At 38.9% G+C, this 21,470-nt stretch overlaps 1 protein-coding gene across 1 annotated transcript in view; it reads left to right on the top strand.

The window, feature by feature from the left end:
* The window catches only part of Slc35f1 (solute carrier family 35 member F1), a 387,998-nt gene that overhangs the window by 342,867 nt on the left and 23,661 nt on the right, over positions 1–21,470 (top strand). The window contains exons 5-7 of the mRNA XM_078019331.1: positions 6,787–6,943; positions 8,666–8,718; positions 13,674–13,828. Of these exons, the coding sequence (XP_077875457.1) occupies positions 6,787–6,943; positions 8,666–8,718; positions 13,674–13,828 (365 nt within the window). The remainder of the gene's footprint in view (positions 1–6,786; positions 6,944–8,665; positions 8,719–13,673; positions 13,829–21,470) is intronic.

Below are 21,470 nucleotides of genomic sequence, written 5' to 3'. Positions count from 1 at the left end.
CCTAGACTAGCTGATTAGAGGTGTTTTTATGAGACAGTTCATTCCAGGAGCCCAGTGTGTTCTGCACTCCTCCCTACTCCTCCACACCCTAGCCAAGCCAGAGAAAGACTGGGCTCTCAAACTACCACATGAAGGTTGGTTTTTTAGCATAAGTGTGGGTATTTCACCTTTAGAAGCTAGATCAGGAGTGTGGGATATCTTTACAAGGAAGAGCTATGTACCATCTCCTCTTGCATGGATTTTTGTTTATTTGTTGTGAGGGAGGGGCTACTGATATTAATCACAGCTTGTGGGTGAAGTTTCATGATTCATAAGATGAAGCTTCATGATGAACTCATCAGATTTCTGTGAACCTACTGGGAAGCCCCGATGCAAGAGATTTCCAGAAGATACTTTAAAAAGCATTGTAATTCTTTAAAATACACCAAGATCCAGTTATACAGAAGGGTTTGGGGAACATGAAAAAAAAAATGACTGCCTCTGTTAACATCAGGCATGGGATGGAAACTCTCCACTTTTCTATAGTTCTTGGAATTTGCCCTTTCTTCTTAGGAAATTAGATAATAAAAACTAAAAATTGGGGCATTGCACTTTACGAGACTAGGTCATAGAAAGTCTCCCAAATGATGTCATTTATGTTGCCCCATAGAACTTTAGAGCAAGAAATGACCTTGTTCAGCTTCTTTATATTTGACATATAAAAGCAACCAAAGTCACAGAGCTGGGACAGCAAGAACTAGACCCCAAAGTTCCCATTCCTCCCCCTTTCCCATGTTGCTGGGGGCTAATGACACAAGACAGAGCAAAAGATGGACAGTCTTGGCCTCCTAGGACTGCAGCCTGAACAACATTATCAATCTCCACCTCAACAGACAGATGTCTAACAGTACACACTCTGGCATTTTCCAGTTCTCCCCTGTGAAACACTGATTCCAAGCATATCAACAGATACCGGATCAAAGGGCCAAATTTGTGTCTTTACATGTCATCAGTGATCTCGATATGAATAATCTCTTTTGAACTAATCAGATGGTACTTTTGTCTGATGCAGTGTGACCAGTTCTAAAGTTCCCATTTAAATACACTTTCTCAGCTTTCTGGGTACTATGTAAATACAGACTAAGAAGAATTCTGTATCCTTAAAAAAAAAAATTCTTTCTACCAATCCTGGCCATCCTGGCCATCATCTTACATTCTACAGTCAAGGAGACTGACTACTTGTCCTGATAAATCTGAATGTTTAAGCCTCTAATGTTAACATGGATTGTATACACTAATCCCATAAAAAAATGTTATCTGGTTTCAAAAGAAGTGTTAGAAAAGTAGTACAACTTAAGAAAAAGACAGTAAGTCCTTGAGGACCTTTTCAAAATGGTCATTTTTTTTCTTTTTTTAATGTGGACATGGCTAAAACATCAAGTGGTATTTCATATGCCCATGTGAGTCAGGCCCACAGCACTATTGCCTTTGTGACATCTAAAGCACCAGTGTTAACAAAAATTAAACTATTGTCACAGAGCTCCTCTGTGCTATTGAAATGGTGACCAAGTACATGGGATGATATTTTAAGGCCAACCCAGATATAGGATGAAAGGGGTCTTTTGGACATACTTTGCTTCTATAAAAATATAAAATTTGGTGGCAATTTAAGCTATCATATAAAGTATTTTTTAAGAAGGGAAAAACCCCACATTGATTTTGAGATCAATATCATCCTAAAAGTGGTGTGTATCATTATCAAAAATACACTGCCCCCTTTATTCTGTATCATTAGCGTAGAGTTGGTTCAATTGTATTAACTAGCCTAGGACACGGAGCTTTTCCACAATACTTCAGGCGCTCTCTAGAACTTTAATGATGTGTTCAGCTCTATGTCAATTATCAGCACTTTATCAGGGGCCTCTCACAGGATAAAAGAACATCTGACCTTTTTTTTAATGTTGTTTAATCCATGTTTCACCTTACTTTAGGATTTTGGCAGTTCTCTCCCCCAGCACATTGATTTTGGCCCATTCAGTTACTTTGACCTCATTATAATTAAGGTAATTGCTTTAATTATGCTTTGTCAGCATGTCTCTTCACCCACTATCTAGGAATTCCTCATTGGATTTAACCTTTCTGAAGGCAGCTTCTCAAATGGCCTCAGGCCCTCCAGATACAAAACATAAATGTCAGGGCTTAGGATGATGTACCTGGGATGTGCTGATGTAGACACCTGACCATCAAGTTTGCCTTCTGTAGACAGAGGTAAAGAGAAGGCATCTAAGTCATGGCCTGGGAGAGAGAGCCTGCCTTTTAGCCTGTGAGTGGCACACATAGTGAGAAGACACAAATGACACTTGTGTTCTCCTTCCGTGACCATCCCAGAAACTAAGCACCCACCCTAGGAAGTACCCACGCCTTTGAGCTCACATGAAAGGAGGTGTCTTTTCCAAGTTGGTCCGTAAATATTGGTGATCCTAATATGTATATCCTCTTTGTGCCATCTGAGCTCCATGTCAGTATTAAAGTCCCCTTCTGAGAGATCATCACTGCTGTTACCAGTGTGGGCTGGGGAGAGGGATACAAGGGACGTTGCTCCTGAGAATATTATATATGTTGGAATGCATAAAAATGGCTTGGGAAAGCTCAAGACACATATCTCCATGACTTTGACCTCCCTGGGAAAACTTATGGATATAAAAGAGAAGGTTGAAAGGTAACAGGATTAAAATAAAAATACAATTAAAATAGCTCCTGGTTATAAAACATGGTTTCTTGCCCTTCAGAATATTCTCTACCATAATACATTCATTGCATTTAGTTCATTTATCAAAGATGTTAGGTACCCATAAGAACAATTTTATTAGACATAATTTTATATATATTTCAAGAGAAAGAAAGTATTTTCAAGGAGCCAGATAATTAGACACAAATAAAAGTGACATTTTGGTCAAGTGCCTACTGGTGCCAGGTGCTGTCTTGTATTATCTTAACTGTGCAAAGAATTTTTATTCTAATTTTTTTTTGCAGCTGAAGAAATCAAGGCTCAGAGAAGATAAGAAACTTTTATGTAAGAGTGCTTGTTATTAAATCATCTGGCCCAGATGTGAAATCTAGCCAGAAATATAGAGTTGCATTAATATAGTAAATTAGGGTGAACAACTTCCAGAATTGCCCAGAGTGGAGAAAATTCCCCAGATGTCAGACTTTGGAGCTCAAATTGAGTTCCAGAAAAACAAAACAAATGATTCCCGTATTTGAGACTCAAATGTATTCAGTGGTATGAGGACCTTTACATGGGTTGTACTAATAGTCTTCAGTATTCCAAGATAGTATAACTTATCATTAGATCTTGACAACCTTTTCTCTTCTCCTTCTGCCACCATATGTGCACAAATATCCCTCCAAACATGCTATTTCTGGTGCTTAAACAAAAATCTAATAAGGGAGCCATGACGATTATCCCAACTATTCAGGAGGCTGAAAGGGAGGTTTGTAAAGGCAGTCTCGGCAACATAGTGAGATCCTATCTCAGGAGGGAGGAAAAAAATAAAGCAAAGGCTAATAATTGGAAAATCAATTCTTGAAAACCAATTATGACTTGGTTGATTAGAATTAAGGAGTAATCCAAAATGAGAAAGGCCCAACACAAAGAGACAAATGATTATTCAAAGGGAATGATTGATTCACTTTTTAGCTACTACTTGTGAACACTTAGTGTCAGATACTATGCTAGGCATTTTACATGTATTATTATTCTCACAATAACCACATTTTAAGGTAAGGAAACTGAAGTTTAGAAAGATCCTGTAGTTAATTCAATGTTATACAGTTAGTAAGTGACAGAGGTGTGACTATTCTCAACTCTACCTGAATTCAGACTTTTTCAGTGAGCTCAGTTCACCTAGATATTTATTGAGAATGCATAATTTCCCCCATAATTTTCCGAGACTCATCCTCAGAATATAAAGCTAAGTGAGAGTCCATGCCCTTCAACCCTATTTGTAAGAGAACAGGTAGGAAGTTAACAAGTCACAGGCACGGAGTGGAAAACAGTAGGTGCCTAGATATCAATGGTACGCTATTCAAAGGAGGAAGAGAAGTTTCAGGTTAGATGAACATTTCATCATTTCAAATGTTCCCATTTACTCAAAATTTGGAAAATGTTATCACTTGTTGTGTCTTTATGCACACAGAGATGATAGCTGTCCTTTGCCTAATGTTAACCCATGAAACTTTTTAATGAACTAGTACCACCATGTCAGGATCTACTACATTAACTTCATAAAATATGGAGTAGTACATAGTGATTTCCAGTTAATTAGAGACAAATTTTAGATGTAAAATATTAGTTCCCTTATTCTATAAAGTGGTTCATTATATAATATGGTTGTACAAAATTATGTACTGGTTAATCAACTAAATTTTCAAACATGCCATGTTAGTTTTGCATCAATGTAACAAATACTGGAGATAAATCAACTTAAAATTAAAAAGGAAGGTTTATTTTGATCCACAGTTTCAGTGGTTTTGACCCATTGGTCCTGTTTTTTTGGGCCTGTGGTAGCACAGTGCATCATGGCAGGAGCACATGGTGGACAGGGCCTCTTCACCTCATGGTGGTAGGGAGACAAAGAGAGTAAGAGAATGGGGCTAGGTCTCAATACCCCCTTTAAGGGCACGCCTCCAATTACCTCACTTCCTTCCTCTAGGTCTCATTTCCTAAAGGTTCCATGCCCCCTGAACTCTCCCCATAGCAAGCACCACAAGCCGGGGACCCAGCCTTCAACACAGGGACCTTGGGGGGGACATTTAAGATTCAAATTATAGCATATGCTATATGCACATGGATCCACTTCAGAATTACTTAAAAACTGATAAATATAATTAATAGTTAAATGCTAATAAATATTACTTCATCTTTTTATCACTGGTAACTCTGAAAATATTTCTGAAATTGCACTTACCCAGAATTGAATTCTTATTATCCAAAATTATCACTGAATTATAGAGACTCAAAGTACTGGTGAATACATTTCTTATAGTGAAGGTCAGTTCACGGAGTAGTCCACAGCTATACAAATGTGAAATTTGGAAAAAATTGGTAAGACTATTCACCAAAACAGAGTGTCTTCTTAGGGTTTTTAAAAGGTAGAATTGATATTCTCCTAATTCCCACTAAAATATTTCATTATGATTTAGCTTTCCTTAATCCAATCATTTAAAATTAATTGTATTGACCAAGAATTCTACTAAGTAGACCTTTCATACTTCCCTAGTATAATGATAAGTGATTTTCATAACAATGACTTTGTGTCATCACAAGATTCTTAAATGTCTCCTGAATGAAAAGACACTCAATTGTGTTCATTATAATTCAGGCTATAGGTATGTTTTATCTTATGAGTGGTTCCTCAAATGAACTCCTTAAAGTTTGTCATTATTTTTTTAGTTGACACATAAAAAGCTTGCTGAAGATTTCACACTCTGTCATGGCAACCCTAACTTCCCCAGAAGATGCCTGCAGGGACCTTCTACCTGGTCTAGTTTCTCACCAAGACCTCATTAAGTTCTCAGCTCATCTGCTGGATAGCAATGACTAGCTCCCCAGGGACCCAGGGAAAGCTCCTAGCCCTTACAATTTCATTCTCAGCTCCCCTCCCTTGAGAATAGACTCTGCAAACTGTTGCCTTTCAGAGTTTCTTCGCTTTTCTCCCCAGTCCCTACCAGGAATGGGACGTTGCCTCAGAAAAAGTGGCACCATTTAGAGGAGACACCCAATGCTCCAAGGTGACCACGCAGAGTTCTTTCAAGCCCTGCCTAGAGGCTCTCATGTGAAACCTCTACCTAGAATATGCCCTGTGCTCCCAATTGAGAGCCTAGTTCTACGGTTTTAGATTGTTCCAACTAATCTGGGAATCCAAAGCTAGTCCAGGTGAGTCCCTTCCTGAGAATCATGCTAGAGTGAGCACCTTCTCATCCCCACACCTCACATTGCCCCAGAGTGCCACATCGGCTAAGCTTCTGGCCTGCCAACTCTTGCAGCCCAGAGCCAGAGGCCACGTGGGTACAGAGCCCATCAGTGAGGCCCTGCCACCGCTGATTCAGCTCCCCTGTTCCCTACCTCCACCCTTCCTGGAGTGGAAAGAATTTACCTAGTTACAGGAAATACTGGGAAAACATTCATTAAAAATTGGACTCAAAACAAAATTGAGTTTAAAACAAGTTACTTTTTTGATGGGAAAAAAAAAGCAAAATATTAACATTATAGTGCATTATACATTATTTTCTTCAGGAGATTTGAAAATTTTCAGCTCATAAATCCTCTTAATCTCATTGTCCATGTATGTGCACATTTTGCCCATGGTCAAAATGTAGTATTGCCTGCTCTGTTCTATTTATTCTCACCATGTAGAGCAGAGGGGAGGAAATTGATCCTATTTGTTCTAAGCCAGGTTCACTCCCCTGAAACAAAAAGTACACGTGCACACATCAGCATGTATTCACAGACACATAACTGGACCGCAGACATTGAACTTGACGGAGAGAATCAATTTGAAAGAACTGAGTCCCCTTCTTGATTAGGGAAAACTTCTGGTTGTGTCCAGATAGGAAACCTTTTTTATATCAGAACACACTGAGAGAGTACAGATAAAAAATCTGTACTCCATCTCAACTGGAAATCGCAGGACTTCATATAAAAATGTCAGAATAGAATGGGCAAAGAAAGCTCCATTTGCTGCAGCCAGATTCCCTTATTAAGAAATTTTTAATGAGGCTCACTCTGTTCTCTTTGGTTCCTAGGGGAAAATAAGCTGGTAGGGGACCTTCTGGTCTTAGGCGGAGCTACGCTCTATGGTATCTCTAACGTCTGGGAAGAATACATCATCCGAACCTTGAGCCGAGTGGAATTCCTGGGAATGATTGGTCTCTTTGGTGCATTTTTCAGTGGAATCCAATTGTGAGTAGAAAAATAACAAAAAAATTCAAGGAGCAAATAAATGGAACTTATTCTTAAAGTTTTTGTCCTTAAAAGTATAAAAATCAAGGCAGAAAAGAAGTCACAAACTTCCCACACAAAGGTCTCATGAAATGTGCAAAGTATATTTATTAGTAAATTTCCTTCAAACTACACAAATTTCTATAAATTATAAAACATTTAATAGGCCTGGAAAATAATTTTCAAGAAAGCATTAAGAATACATCCATTCTCCCAACCTAGTAAGCATGTTATTATTTAGAGAAGTAGAAAAGTTAAGCATAAATATCACAATTCAGTGTACTTCCACAAAAGGACATTCTGTTTACTAGTGATAACCACTAGAAAACTTCTGGTTGTAAATTGCCCTTTTATAAACTTGATTTTTATTGCCCATGGATCATATGTCAATTCATTTCTTAGAGTTAAGTATTTCTATCTTCCTTAAAAACATGAAAGTGTAACCCAATACTCATTAAGCTTCAAAAAACCGAAAGCACAAGTTCTGTAATAATCCTGGAATTAGTGCATATAAATCATCACTTAATGAATTATTCAGTACCTCAATTTGTTGTGAGAATAAGTGTCAAATCATAATTTTCCATCAGTAAAGAACATACATTTTAGTTTCATGTAAGAAGTAAAGAATGGTAGTATAACTTCCAGTCTAATTTCACCAAATCCTTTTCTACAGATGACTAATTCTCACATCAAATTCTATCCGCAAAGCAAGTATTTTGTAATTGTGTTGGTTCAACATCTTAAATTACTAATGGAAGATAATGTTGGCATCGCCTTAAACAAGTTTTGTATATAGGCTATTTCTAGCCAGCCTCCAGATTTTGGCATCCTGAATACTGGTGAAAAACTCACCAAACAAAGCATAGAGGTGGGAAAGACTATCTGAGAAGAACTTGGTTTGAAAGTGTGGTGGCATTTTAAAGTTCCTAAGTTTGGTGTTTGAACTTTGGGAGAGGAGAATGAATTTTCTAGATCAGCTATTCATAGCCAATGTTCTGTAGATGGATGGCTCATGTTATGGCTTATTATACTTGAATTCAAAATATATATTCAGAGATTTAGTGCTCATTTGCTTCAGTTACAGCCCATTATTGATGGCTGAGCCCTTTGAGGGACACTTGTTGCCAAATAAAGGCTTGTTTAGCAAATAGGATAACTGAAGGCACACTGGCACCAAAGCAATGCTGGTGGAGTGATGCCAACCTCACCTCCTGGTCCTCCTCTAGTGAGTAATTCTCAAAGTGTGGTCCTCAGACCTGCAGAATCAAGCTCTCTAGTGGTATTTTAACACAGTCTCCAGATGACTTTAAAGATACCTTTATCCTTAAGAACTACTACTCTATAAAATGCCCAATCAGAAAATTGATTAAAGCTGCAAGCACAGAAATTTTCTGAATCTGGGCATTTGCTTCTTAGAAAGCGTCTGAGTGAGAAAGAACAAAGGGTCTGGATGGACTATTTGAGGACAGTGGAGTCTTGAGCTCTACCATAGCCACCAGGAAGCTCTCACCACTGCTGGCCACACTTGGCAAGACCACAGGCTGCCTCTGTATGGCTCAAAGTCATTTTTGAAATTCAATTGGTTGTTTTATTATTTGTATAAATATGGCAAATCAAGAGAAGGGAGAAAAATAGAACAAATTATCATCTTGCTCATCAGGTCTGCTTTCTTTGAATTTGCAGAGCTATTATGGAGCATAAGGAGCTGTTAAAGGTGCCCTGGGATTGGCAAATAGGTAAGAAGTTTGCGCACCTTAAGATACTGTTTTTATCAATCTTAAGAGTGATGTGATTGGGCGCAGTGCATGAACAAGGAAGGGATTTTGAATGGCAGGGGGAAAAGATGGTGAAATCCCTTTTCATTTCAGGGATTCCTGTACACTGTGAGAGACCATATTGTGTAATTCATCATGTTTCCTGCTTGAGCTTCTTCACATTATCACTGTCAAGGTGCCATTATGGTGTATAGACACAGAAGTGTGTTATTAGGTTAAAGACCAACCAGAAAGGAAAATGCCCTGAGGCAGTGGTAGCACAGAAATGACAGCAATTTGGTCTAGCCAGGAAGCACAAAACTGATGTGATCATTAAAAAGCGGCACTTTAGTAAAAGGGAAAAAACTGAACTTAACAAAAAAGCATGAAATGAAACAAGGTAATGGGCATTCTGAGCCCATAAAAACCTTTTCAGAAAGGAGCCGTTTGCACATTAGAAATCCTTAATCCTTTTGGTATCCAAATGAACCTAGAAAATACCAGACATGCTTTGAGCTAGTTAATAGTCATCCATATTCCACCTGTTTCTAGAATCACTTTCCTCTAAAATATTGGGGACAAGGATTTCAGATCCTAGGTGATGCTCTAATGATCGATCACAGAGCAAGCCCATGAAGGGACTGCCATTGAATGCCCTCAGCAGGTATCCTCCATGTCTATCTGGAGGCACACGGGTCCCAGCAGTGAACATGGAATTTGGCTTAGCCAAGAGGCGCTTGGGAAATGTGTGCAGAATGAATGAAAATGGAAGGCAAAAAAATTCAGATGTTTCCACAACCCTGGAGCTTGCTGTTCAAGCCATCTCCAGCCCTATATAGATTTGACAAAACTGACAGCTTCCTTTGACAAGGGAGGAGAACAAGGACATAAAGTCCCCTGCATCACTTTACCTACCTCTGGGCCCCTATGCTCCAGATCCACCTTGCTGGGGACATCATTTCCTCTGAAGGCACGTGTGAGCCACGGCAGTGCACGTGACATCCCCGAAGGGATATCACTAGTGATTTCAAGGGCTGCTCGGTCCTTATATCATCAAAGATCTGTGACTTATTTTTCCTCAAATGTATGTATAGGATGTTATAATTAAATGAAAATGAGTAGAGAGGAGAGGATGGGGAAGGCAGAGGGGGGCAGCGAGGAAAGGAAAGCAGCTGCAGGTTATAGAAGCAAATTTGCCTTGTGATTCTCAAAGCCACAACTCTCAAATGTTTCTTGTGCTCAGTAGCACTTCACATGCAGTGGTCTGTGGGTATAAATTAATTTGATATTGACTGTAGTAATAATGATCAAAAAGAACTTCTCCTCTAATTATGTGGATGTCATGTGCATGTCCACCGAGGCTCTCTTATAATTCTGTGTTAGTTAAATGTGTCATCAAAAGATAGTTTTATCCTAAGCTCCCAGACTGCCATTAAAATGTCAGTCCTCTATAGTTCAAGATGATGAAGACAGTGTAAAAGGAACACATTACAAAGTCATCCATTTAATTCTTGATTGGAAATTAGGCCCAAATGGCCCAGAAGGGGAATCAAATATCCATCCTTCTCTTTCTGAAGAATTTGTAGGGTTGGGTTTGAAATTGTGATGCCTGGGCCACATTTGTCCTCATTAGTGTACACTGACCAAGTACATAGTTTTCTTGTTTAGCTTGATTGTGGGCACATGGCTATCAGAGAAGGTGTTTTTATTGTTGTTGTTTTTGTTGTTCTTTTTAGTTACACACAACAGTAGAAGGTATTTTGGCAAATTATAAGTACATAGAGTATAACTTCTATTTAGGATTCCACTCTTGGGATTGGACATGTTGCAGAGTTACCCTGGTTGTGTATTCAAAAACAAGGCTAAGAAAGTTATGTCTAGTTAGTTCTATGAATTAGTGTTTGCAGTGTTTGCTTAAATGAGCAAATGAATGAATGTCAGCAAAGAAGATGGATGCGATTCTACCTTCTCCCATCTCATAAAATATAGACAAATGGAAGTGGTGGAGACAATGTTAAGGGGAGGACTTTAGGCAGACACTGCAGTTTCTGTCTGGGGAACTGGGACATGGAATAGCAACTACTGCCACTCCTAGACCAAAGAGGCAGGGAACATTAAGGATGGTCAGCATCATCTCACCTTCCTCGCACTCCTTGGGAAGTCACCCAAGAGTGGCCCAAGTTCTGATCTCTGAAGAACTTGTATTGGTTGGGGTAAAAGAACATAATCTAAGTCTGTCTTCATTTTCCATCATCTGTCAGTGGATCTCTCTCCTTCGTCTTTCCACAACACTGATCTACCTCTTAGAATCTCTTGCACAGCTCATATGGTTTTTACTTTATCAAAGTAAAAAAATCTTTTTTTTTCCTTAGAGTAGACGGAAGGAGAAATGTTTTATATTTTCTGGACTTGAAGAAAGTTTTAACAAATTGTAATTTCCCACAGTGTGGGACAGTTGCAAGATACAGAATGATTAAAAGCCAAGAAGATACTACTTCTCATTGTTTTTATTCCTTTGTTTTACTCTACTGAACACCAAGACTGGCTGTGATTATCTGAACAGTAAACTCAAATGTAGGACTTGATCCAGCTGAAGTATGCTCCTGGGGAGCAGAAGCATTAGAATCACAGCTGGAAGTCCAGTAAATAACTTAAATATTCCCTTTGTCCCATTTGCCATATTGTGCTAATGGATGTATGAATGAATGCAGGCTATGGTGAAAGTCAAATGTCATAGGAAAGAAAATGTACTGGGTTTCAGTACTTGATGTTGTGGTTTGATTCCTTTTTTGTTTGTTTGTTTGTTTGTTTTGTTTGTTTTATGGAGGCCAATCAAGATTTGGCCTTCCCTTGAAGACAGGATAATGGGACCACATAGCAGGGGAATCTTGGAGTTAATTAAGGGTACACCTTTCTTTTTATCAATGAATCTGAGGTGTAGACAGTTGAGGCCCCTTGACTGGGTTCATGGCTTCCTGTTATGGGGACTGCAGGCCAACTCTCCTGTTAACAATGTGCTCATTTGATTGACTTCGGCATTTACAAACAGGGTAATCGTACACCAAAGCACTAGTTCACCTAATCAAACAGACCACTGTGATGGCGTATCTATTCCACGGTGTCCCCCTATATTTAATTTCTGCAGCTTTAAAAAATATGCTTAAGCTGGTAGCAGTCTGAGTTAGCCTAATTAGTAGAGTGAAAGTCTGCTGTATACCAGTTTTTCTACTCTCTCGGCTTAGCAAGTGTGCTTATAAAGTCACACCTCTTCTCTGAGCCCTCCAAGGACTTATCCAGCTCTCTAATAGACAAATCCTCATGGATTATACATAAGCATCTAAAATTTGACATTCAAAATGGAGCTTTTATTTCCCCTGAAAACCTAGTCTCCCTTAGTTCTTTCCATCTCAGTAAATGCTATCATAATTCACCTAGTTTCTAAATTAGCTAGAACTCATAGCATCCTCGATACCTTCCCTTCCTCACTACCCACCTTCAGTCCCTCACCAGGGTTTGTTGAGTCTTCACAGATCTAGCCTCCTTCCTTCTTCTCCCCTGCCATTGGGAGCAAGCCCAGGCAAGCCACTAATCTCTCTTGCTTGGGCTAGGATACTAAATTTTCCACTGGTCTCCTCCCAGGCTTTCTTCTTTCTCATCTGCTCTATACAGGGTAGACAAAGTAATCTATAAATGAAAATCAGATTACTTTAAATGCCTGCTACAAACTGCTCAGTGGCTTCCTATTGCAACTAGAATAAGACATAAATTTCTTTCTAAGACACAAGTATTGGTATCCTCTTCCTAATTTTCCTATCTCATTTCTTGTGACTGCCCATTCAGTCATTCTGGACCCTGGCAGCTCCTCAAAGATTTTATACCCCGTCCCTTCTCAGGTTCTTTTCATGTGAAGATCTCCCTGCCTAAAATATTCTTCTCTTGCTTTCTACAATCTTCCTTTTAGTCCATTAGCATTCAAGGTATATGTCATCTCCACAAAGCAGCTTTACCTAACCACCTTTTCTAACCACTACCCCCTCCTGCAGATCTCAAATAGCAACCCTAAGCTTCTGGTCCATCTTGTGTTTCATTGTATTTCTAGCCCATTGCAGAATCCCTAAGGTATAGAAGGTACTCAGTAAATAATGATTGAGTAAATGAGTGGATACAAGACATCAGAACCCACAAGTCAGAATCCACACAGGGCATGTTAGGTAATATGATGAAAGAGTATAAGAATTCTGGAACGTTGGAGCGCAGACATGGTATGATGCAAATCAATGATGCCCTTTAAAAAAAAATAGTGTGGACTATATTCTATCCAAACTTGATTATTTTTAGTGACTTAAATATGGATCTGTTCACAGTCTGTTAATCACAGAGTTCTTCAAGAAATACTGAATTAATTTTATGTCTTCATGTATTAGTCATAGGTTATGTAGTATTTATTGCATTTTTAGTAACTTGATTAAAAGGAAAATGAATTATAAGTAGTGTGAAACCCAAGTGTAGGGAAATTGGTACTTTTAGGGAATTAAAACTTCTGATGGAGAATCAAAAACCTTCTGATATTACTATGACAGACTACACACTCAAGATCTACCTTATTGAAATAATGAAAACGCATTTCCATCTTCCTCTTGTAGTGACGGGCATGTCCTCCACACTAGAGGGGGCTATTGTACCGAGTTTACTTACTTCATGCTCAAAATTTTTATGTAGATCTGATGTCACTTTTGTTAAACTTAGGACCTGAAACATATAGAAATAAGTTTTTACCCTTAAGTACTTTTTATAGGGGCAAGCAAAATTAATATGGAGGAAGAAAAACTGCTTTCGGTGAGCCATAGGTTGGGTGCAAGATTCCTCTTGGTCCTCCTAGTGGGGATGCTGAGGATGCTGGAGGAGGCACTGACATTCCTCTCTTTACTCTCTCCCAGGACTGCTCTATGTTGGCTTTAGTGCCTGCATGTTTGGTCTCTACAGCTTTATGCCAGTTGTCATAAAGAAAACCAGCGCCACCTCGGTCAACCTCTCTCTGCTCACAGCGGATTTGTACAGCCTGTTCTGTGGATTGTTTCTCTTCCACTACAAGGTAAGTTGAGTCAGTGTTCCCTTGTGAAGATGACACTCTGTAGACATGACACACCGGTCAGAGTGCTGGGACGTGGAACACACTGATTTTGTGTGGAAAATAGGAATGCAATTCTGTAAGCAAGCTCCCATGATTTGGGTTTTCACATTTCAGCTCTAAGACAGAGGCTAAGTTTTGTCTCTAGACCATTAACTACAATTGATGGTAAAAGATAAGCAACAGCCACAGAAGGAAGAGACTAAAAAATAGGGAACAGTTTTCCCTATACCATTCAGCCCAAAAGCTACACTTATTTCTGACCTGAAGCTAGGAAGATCTGTCCAATTCCCACACTACAAGCACAAAATGGGTTCTGCCAAAGGCACTGGCAGATTATGTTCTCTTTGGAGAAAAGACACAATTTTTGCAGTTTCTACTTTGCAGATATTTTTATAGCAAAAATGAATGGAAAATGCTAATGCACTAGAAATAGTTTCTATTCTGAAAGATTTGAGTTTGAGTAAAGGAATGCAAAGAGATCTTGTGAGGCATTTGCAGTTAATATATCAGCCCTGAAGAAAGGAAGAAATTATCATGTCAGAAGATGGCCCCCTCTTAGAATGCAAGACCGTACACACATCTTCACCCAAGGCAGGCATGACTAATTGATTATGACACACCAAGGTCTAGTGCTGTCCTGAACACCACACTTGCTGCATCCATTAACAATGGCTTAGAATTGGTATGTGTGAAGAGACCCTCTTAGCCATTCCTTCACTAGTTTTTTGAAAACACAGAGTGAAACAGGCCAAGTATGGAATGTCTAAGCACGTAAGACCAAAGTAGGACAGGCAAAAGGAGGAGAGACAGTACCTGGTCACTGGTAACCATGTGCTTCATCAGTGGTATTATAGTTAATATCACCAGCACACACCAGCATGGCCAGATGATGGGGCACCTTGGTGGGCAGAACACCTTCCATCAGGTGGAAATGAGCTGGGAATCTCTTAGAATAAGGGTGGGCTGGAAATCGTGGGTATTTGAGATGACAAGAGGCAAAGCAACTAAAGTGAATAATCAGAATTATCGTCAAGAGGAGCAAATGTCCTAAGCCCAGAAACAAACTGAGAAGAGCACAGATAAGACTAGTACCTGGAAGGACAAGAAAAAATCAGGAAGACAGCAGAGAGTGAGAGAGTGGCCGTGGCTGTGGGCTGGGATCAGTGTGTGAGTCCCTACTTGTTCCCAATTTTATTGAGGCATAATTGGCAAAAACTGGAGAGAGAGATATGTGTGTGTGTGTGTGTGTGTGTGTGTGTGTGTGTGTGTATCCAGTTTTTCTCAATTATACATATGTATATAAATTATGATGTTTTGATACACATGTGCATTGTAAAATGTTTGCCACAATCAAGCTCATTAACATATCCATCACCACAGTTTTGTTTTGTTTTTTTTCTCTCTGTGTATGGTGAGAATATTTAAGATCTTTCTTAACAAACTGCAGACATTTAATACATCATCATTAACTACAGTCATCACGTTGGACATTAGCTCTTCAGAGCTTATTATCTTAAAACTGAAAGTTAGTACCCTTTAAACAACATTTCCCCATTTCCCCTGAGTTTCTGTTTTATATGGAGCTTTTTGTCTAGTACACAGGCAAAAAAAAAAAAAAAAATGACAGCTAAAAGATAATATTTATCGGTAACAATTTGTTTTGTCTAAATAGTTTAATTTCTGTGTTCCAAGGTCACCCAAGTACTCATAAGGGTAAAAAGAAGAAAACCATGATATGTTCCCCTCATGCTGCTCTTGACCACAGGACCACAGTGCTGGGAGAACCAGGTTCCCTCAAAATGCTAATTATTGTACAGACCCTAGGGACAAACAGGCCATGGTCTTACTACAGCAAAATGTCCACAGTTTTATTTTTCTCTTCTCTGCAGTTAAGAATCCACATCTACACCATTCCTTGAGTTCAGTTCTGAGCAATTAACCTTGTAATTGACTTTATAAGTCCCCTTACTAGAAGAATCCCTTTCATCTCCCTTTAGGAAATACAACTGAAATTCATTGTTCTGATGGAGGACAAGCATCACTTCTTGGGCAGAGGAGACCCAGTCTGCCTCTCAGCTTCCCTTAGAGCAGTGTTCTTAAAAGTCTGCTTTCACCCCAGGAGTCTGTTTAAAAATGCAGATTTATGAGCCATACCCCAGAGTCACAGAATCAGCGTCTGGGGACATGTCTGGGAATGTTGGCCTTAACAGGCTCTCCTGTGAGTCCAACGCTCTCTGGATTTGAGAATCACTGTTTTGGAGGGAACAGGGAGCACCTGAGCAGTGCCTGTTCCTGTTTAAATCTGCCGCCTCCACTGACTTTAGCTTAGACCTGGGGTTCCTCGCATTTGCAAGCATCAGGAGCTGAGAGGGCTCATGTATCAGGTAAATTCTAAAGCTCTGCAGCCATCCTCTCCTTCCACTTATGTTTCCCTTGTGTGTTACTCGCCCTTATGTACTGCTTTGCCGGTGAGGAAACCGTGTAATCCCCATATATCATATATTTGCCACTATTTGAAACATATTTCCTTAAGGCAGAGCTCGTTCCAACACAGTGGCTGCTTTTTATTCTCATTAAGATTGATTCCTATTTTTTTAAAAAAAAAAAACAAAACCTTAAACTGTTAAAGATGTTATGGTCTGAATGTGAGGCATCCCCACCAAAGAACTCGGAGTAGGCGAGGCAGGAGTGTTTAGAGGTGAATGATGAGTTTATGAAAGTGGTAATTGAATTGGTGGATTCATCCATTTGATGAATTAATGATCTGAATGGATCACTAGGTTGTAACTGTAAGCAGGTGGGGGTGGCTGGAGGAAGTAGGTCACTGAGGGCATGACCTTGGGGATTATCTTTTGTCCCTGGCTCCTGGCTTTCTCTGCTCTCTAGCTGCCTTGAGCTAAGAAGCTTTCCGCTGCCACATCCTTCACCATCATGTTCTGCCTCACTGTGGTCCCAGAGCAGCGGAACTGGCCAACCACAAACTGAACCCCTAAAGCCATGAGCCCAGAATAAAATTTTCCTCTACTAAATTATTTTTGTCAGGTGTTTTGGCCACAGCAATGCAAGGCTGCCTAACGCAAGGTAATTATAGATTCACAAGCAAATTTTAGGAAATACATCAGAGAGATTCCATAATCCTTTATCTGTCTTTCTCTATTGGTAACCTCTTACAAAACTATACAATATTAGGATATTGACATTGATGGAGTCCACATTAAGAAATTCCCCTCACCACAGGGATTTCTCATGTTGCCTTTTTATAATCCTACCTACTTCCCTTTCACCCATTCCACCTGCTTGACACCACTCATTTCTTCTCCATTTGTAAAAAATTTGTCATTTCAAGAATGTTATATAAATTGCAGTTGTACATATGTTGGCTTTAGGGATTCACTTTTTTTTCACTGAGCATAATTCAGTAGTTAATCATTTTTATTGCTAAGTAATACTCCACGGTATGGATGTACTAGAGTGTATTAAACCACCTACCTGGTAAAGGACAACTGGACTATCTCTATTTGGGGCTATTTCAAATAAAACTTCTAGGAACATTCATGTACAGATTTTTGTGTAAACAGAAGTTTTTGTTTCTCTGAGATAAATGCCCAAGAGTATAATTGCAGGGTTGTACGGTCATGGTATATTTAATTTTAGAAGAAACTGTCAAACTATTTACAGAGTGATTTATTGACTTTTATTGCAAATAAATACATACTAATTCTGAGAAAGAATATACAAATAAGTGCCCTTACACTTTGGTGCCATTTTCAATGCATACATATATTTACAGTGCACATATATTTTACAGTTCATATATATTTTAATAGAAATTTAATTACACTGTACATAGTTTTGCCACATGCTTTATTTAAATTTAAAATATATATGTTTCCATGTTATTTAATGTCTGTATATAATGTGGGTATAAATTAGTGACTCTCACATCTGGCTATATATTTCTATCACCAAGAAAGAGTATAAAACACAGCTGTGCCTAGATTCTATCCCAAAGAATTTGATCCTGATTATTGGGAATGGGGCATTTTAAGATCTCCTCAGGTGATCCATCACATACCCTAATATACAGAATCGAAAAATCACTAATTTATAAGATTATTTTTAATGACCATGTAGTATTCCATGGACTGCTTATGCTTTGTTTAGTGAAGGGTTTCTCAACCATAGCACTATTGCCATTTTAGATCAGGCAATTCCTTGTTAGGGAGCCTGTCCTTCACATTATAGAATGGTTAGCTGCCCATCCCTGGTTTTAATGTGTTAGATATTGGTAGTTTCTCCCAGTAATGACAATCCAAAAATGTCTCTACACATTGCTAAATACTGGAAATTACTGTTTAACGGCTAATTGTGGAATTTTGATGCTCTTTTTTGGCTAATGTCATTTGGAGAATTAGCTCATAGTAAATTCCACTCATATCCAATGTTTCTATTTTTTTATTTAAATAAATTTATGTAATTGTTTTTATCATTTGTAATTTGAAGAAAAAATGTCTTAAATAATTTGAGAATCTTATTTAAAATAATTTGAAAATTCTTTGCATAAGGCATAGAGGCAGTTTATGCAGGGCCCTGTTGATGTAACAACAATGTCAGGATATAGACAAATGCTCTGTTCTCCTTTCCTTCACTGTCATTGATATCACATGGCTTGGTTCTTGAAGAAGCACTGCCTTGTGTTGTTTTCTAATTGTTTTGTGAATAACAGAAGTTAATGTAAGCAAAGAAATGATAGATGGTTATTCAATTTACATTTAATATAAACAAAGAAATAGCTAAATGCTCCTTTAATCTACATCTAAATTTTAAAAAAATAACTTTCCTTTACCTTAAGGAGTTTACAAAAGACTCTTCAGGGAAATTCTTGAATTTTCAAATAGTCATTGTGAAATCCAGGGTTTCTTCTCAGATCTCTACTTGCCTGCCTCTGGGGTTGCCCTTGTACTCCACAGATAGGGGTCAGAGCTAGGAGTAGCTTCGGGTCCTCGGGTTTTTCCACCATATCCAGATACGCTCATTCAGGACATTGAAGTTACTTTTATCATTATGAGGAATTTATGGTTAAAGCAAAATGTTTGCAAAATACAAAAATGCTTATGGTAATGGATTTTTGTGTATATTTATGTTTGGGGAAGATATTGGGAGAAGAACCTGGTTATATTTTTATGTCTTCTTTGGAAAAATGTCTAAATCTCTTGATTTTTTTTTTTTTTTTTTTTTGGTGCCAGGGATTAAACCCAGGGGTGTTTGACCACTGAGAGACATCCCAGCCCTTTTAAATATTTTATTTAGAAACAGGATCTTACTGAGGTGCTTAGGGCCTAAGTTGCTGGGACTGGCTTTGAACTTGAGATCCTCCTGCCTCAACCTCCCAAGCTGTTGGGATAATAGGCATGTGCCACTAGGCCCAGCTTTGACCATTTTAAAATTACATTATTTGTCTTTTTAATCTTGACTTGCAATCGTTCTTTACATGTTCTGGATACTAAATCTCTAGATACTATCAGATATGTGGTTTGCCAACATTTCTCCCGTTCTGATTTTTTTTTTTCATTTCTTGTGAAAATTCTTCAAAGCACAGAAATTTGTTGTTGTTGTTGTTGTTGTTGTTTGTTCGGGTACAAGGAATTGAACTCAGGGACACTCAACCACTGAGCCACATTTCCAGCCCTCTTTTGTATTTTATTTAGAGACAGGGTCTCACTGAGTTGCTTAGCGCCTCACCACTGCTGAGGCTGGCTTTGAACTCACGGTCCCTTCAGCCTTCTGAGCCACTGGGATTACAGGCATCAGCCACCATGCCTGGCTGCACAGAATTTTTTAATTTTGATGAAATCCAAATAATCTTTTGGGTTATACATTTATAAATATAGAAGAAATCAAGTAAACCCCACCATTTCCTTGGGCCTCCAGATCCTTCCTGGTTGCCTCCTACAGCTTCTCCTTCCCAAGGCTGTTAGTCATAACTGCCATTGCTTTCTATTGTCTGATTTAGAGGGATGGTTGAAAGTCACAGCCTAAGGAAGAAAAGATTTAATTCAGATGAGGCATCCATAACTGTACAAACAAAGGGTTCAAGCCAGTAATCTTCATCCGTGACTACAGAATTTTAAAAATACAGATGCTTGGGTTCCACTCTCCCCAGTTGGGACAGCCCAAGCATCTGCTGCTTAAAGGCTCTCCATAAGATGCCAGTGTGCAGCCAGGGGTAAGTCCTGGTGCAGACGTGTAGTATGTAGCTGCAAACAAGTGGAACTTGAACCAAAGGGTGAAGGTTGAAGATTATTGCTAAATATAAAGAAACACGGTTAATAAGTCTTCATCCAAAAGTGGAATAGACGGTCTCTGGAAGCAGGAGTTCCCATTACTAGAAAAGACAGGACGTGAATATTAACAGAGAATGTGGAAGGTCCTCATGCTTCAGTGCTGGGGATTAGACCAGTGACCTCTGAGATCTCATTTGGTTTTACTACAGCCTGCAGTTATAGTTTATTCTTTCACTTAATCATGATGTCTTTAAACCACCTTCTGGTCTAGTTATAAATATCTGCAAATTGAGGGGGGGAGGGCTATTTCTCACAGATGTTGCTTACCCAGGCAGAACTAAATGACTAAATGAAGCTCTCTTGCCCAACATTGATTATTTGCTTTTTCTCACTTTACACTCTTGGAAAAAATCCATTCTTTCCCCCTCCCATCTGTGCAGTGCAGCATCTCTGCCTTTGTGCTGACTGGACAGTAAAGCCCCCATTCTGGGAAGCAAATAACCTAATTCTACATGAGACAATCTGGATAGCATAATGCTTGTGTAATCTCTAATTTTATGACTTTTGAAACATGGTATATATTTCTGTTCTTTATTACCTGACAACATTATTGAATCCAGGTCAGTAAATCTATAGCAATCCATGAAGAGTACAGGAAATGAGCTTTCCTGGACCCCAGACACCCCCTAATGCCAAAATCAGGGAGCCAGGATATGGAAGCTTTCCAATTTGATGGTGTATTGACTTTTCAAGGTCAGATCTTCATCTGTTATGAACTTTATAAGTTGTGCAAACAGGACAGTTTTAAAATTGAAAAGGTATTAGTTTCCTATTGCTATTCAATTTTAAAATTGAAAAGGTATTAGTTTCCTATTGTTGCTATAACAAGTTACCATGAGTTTAATGATTTACCCCATGTTTACTAGCTTATAGTTCTGGAAGTTGGAAGTCTCACTTAGCTAAAATCAGAGTTTAACAAAATGTGTTGCTTCAGCAGGCTCTAGGGAACTTTCCATTTTCTTGCTCTTTCTAGCTTCTAAAGGCCACCTGCATTCCTTGGCTTCTGGTCCCTTGCTCTATCTTTAAAGCCATTGGTTTGGCATCTTCAAATCTATCTCTGTCATTCCTGCTTCACTCTTAATGGCCTTTGATTACATTAGGCCCACCTGTATAATCCAGTACCACAGGGGAACTATTAACAATGACACCAGATAACAAGGAAGCACTGTTTCAGGCCAGCTTGGACATTAGGCGAAGCTGTTCAGAAGCCACATCTGGGCAATGAAGACACATTCTCCACCTGCAGACACCTGTGCTGT

Source organism: Ictidomys tridecemlineatus, chromosome 8, assembly GCF_052094955.1.
Source record: "Ictidomys tridecemlineatus isolate mIctTri1 chromosome 8, mIctTri1.hap1, whole genome shotgun sequence".
In the NCBI taxonomy this organism is placed as follows: domain Eukaryota; kingdom Metazoa; phylum Chordata; class Mammalia; order Rodentia; family Sciuridae; genus Ictidomys; species Ictidomys tridecemlineatus.
Note: the sequence above shows the minus strand (reverse complement) of the source record. Positions and strands in the feature narration are given on the sequence as shown.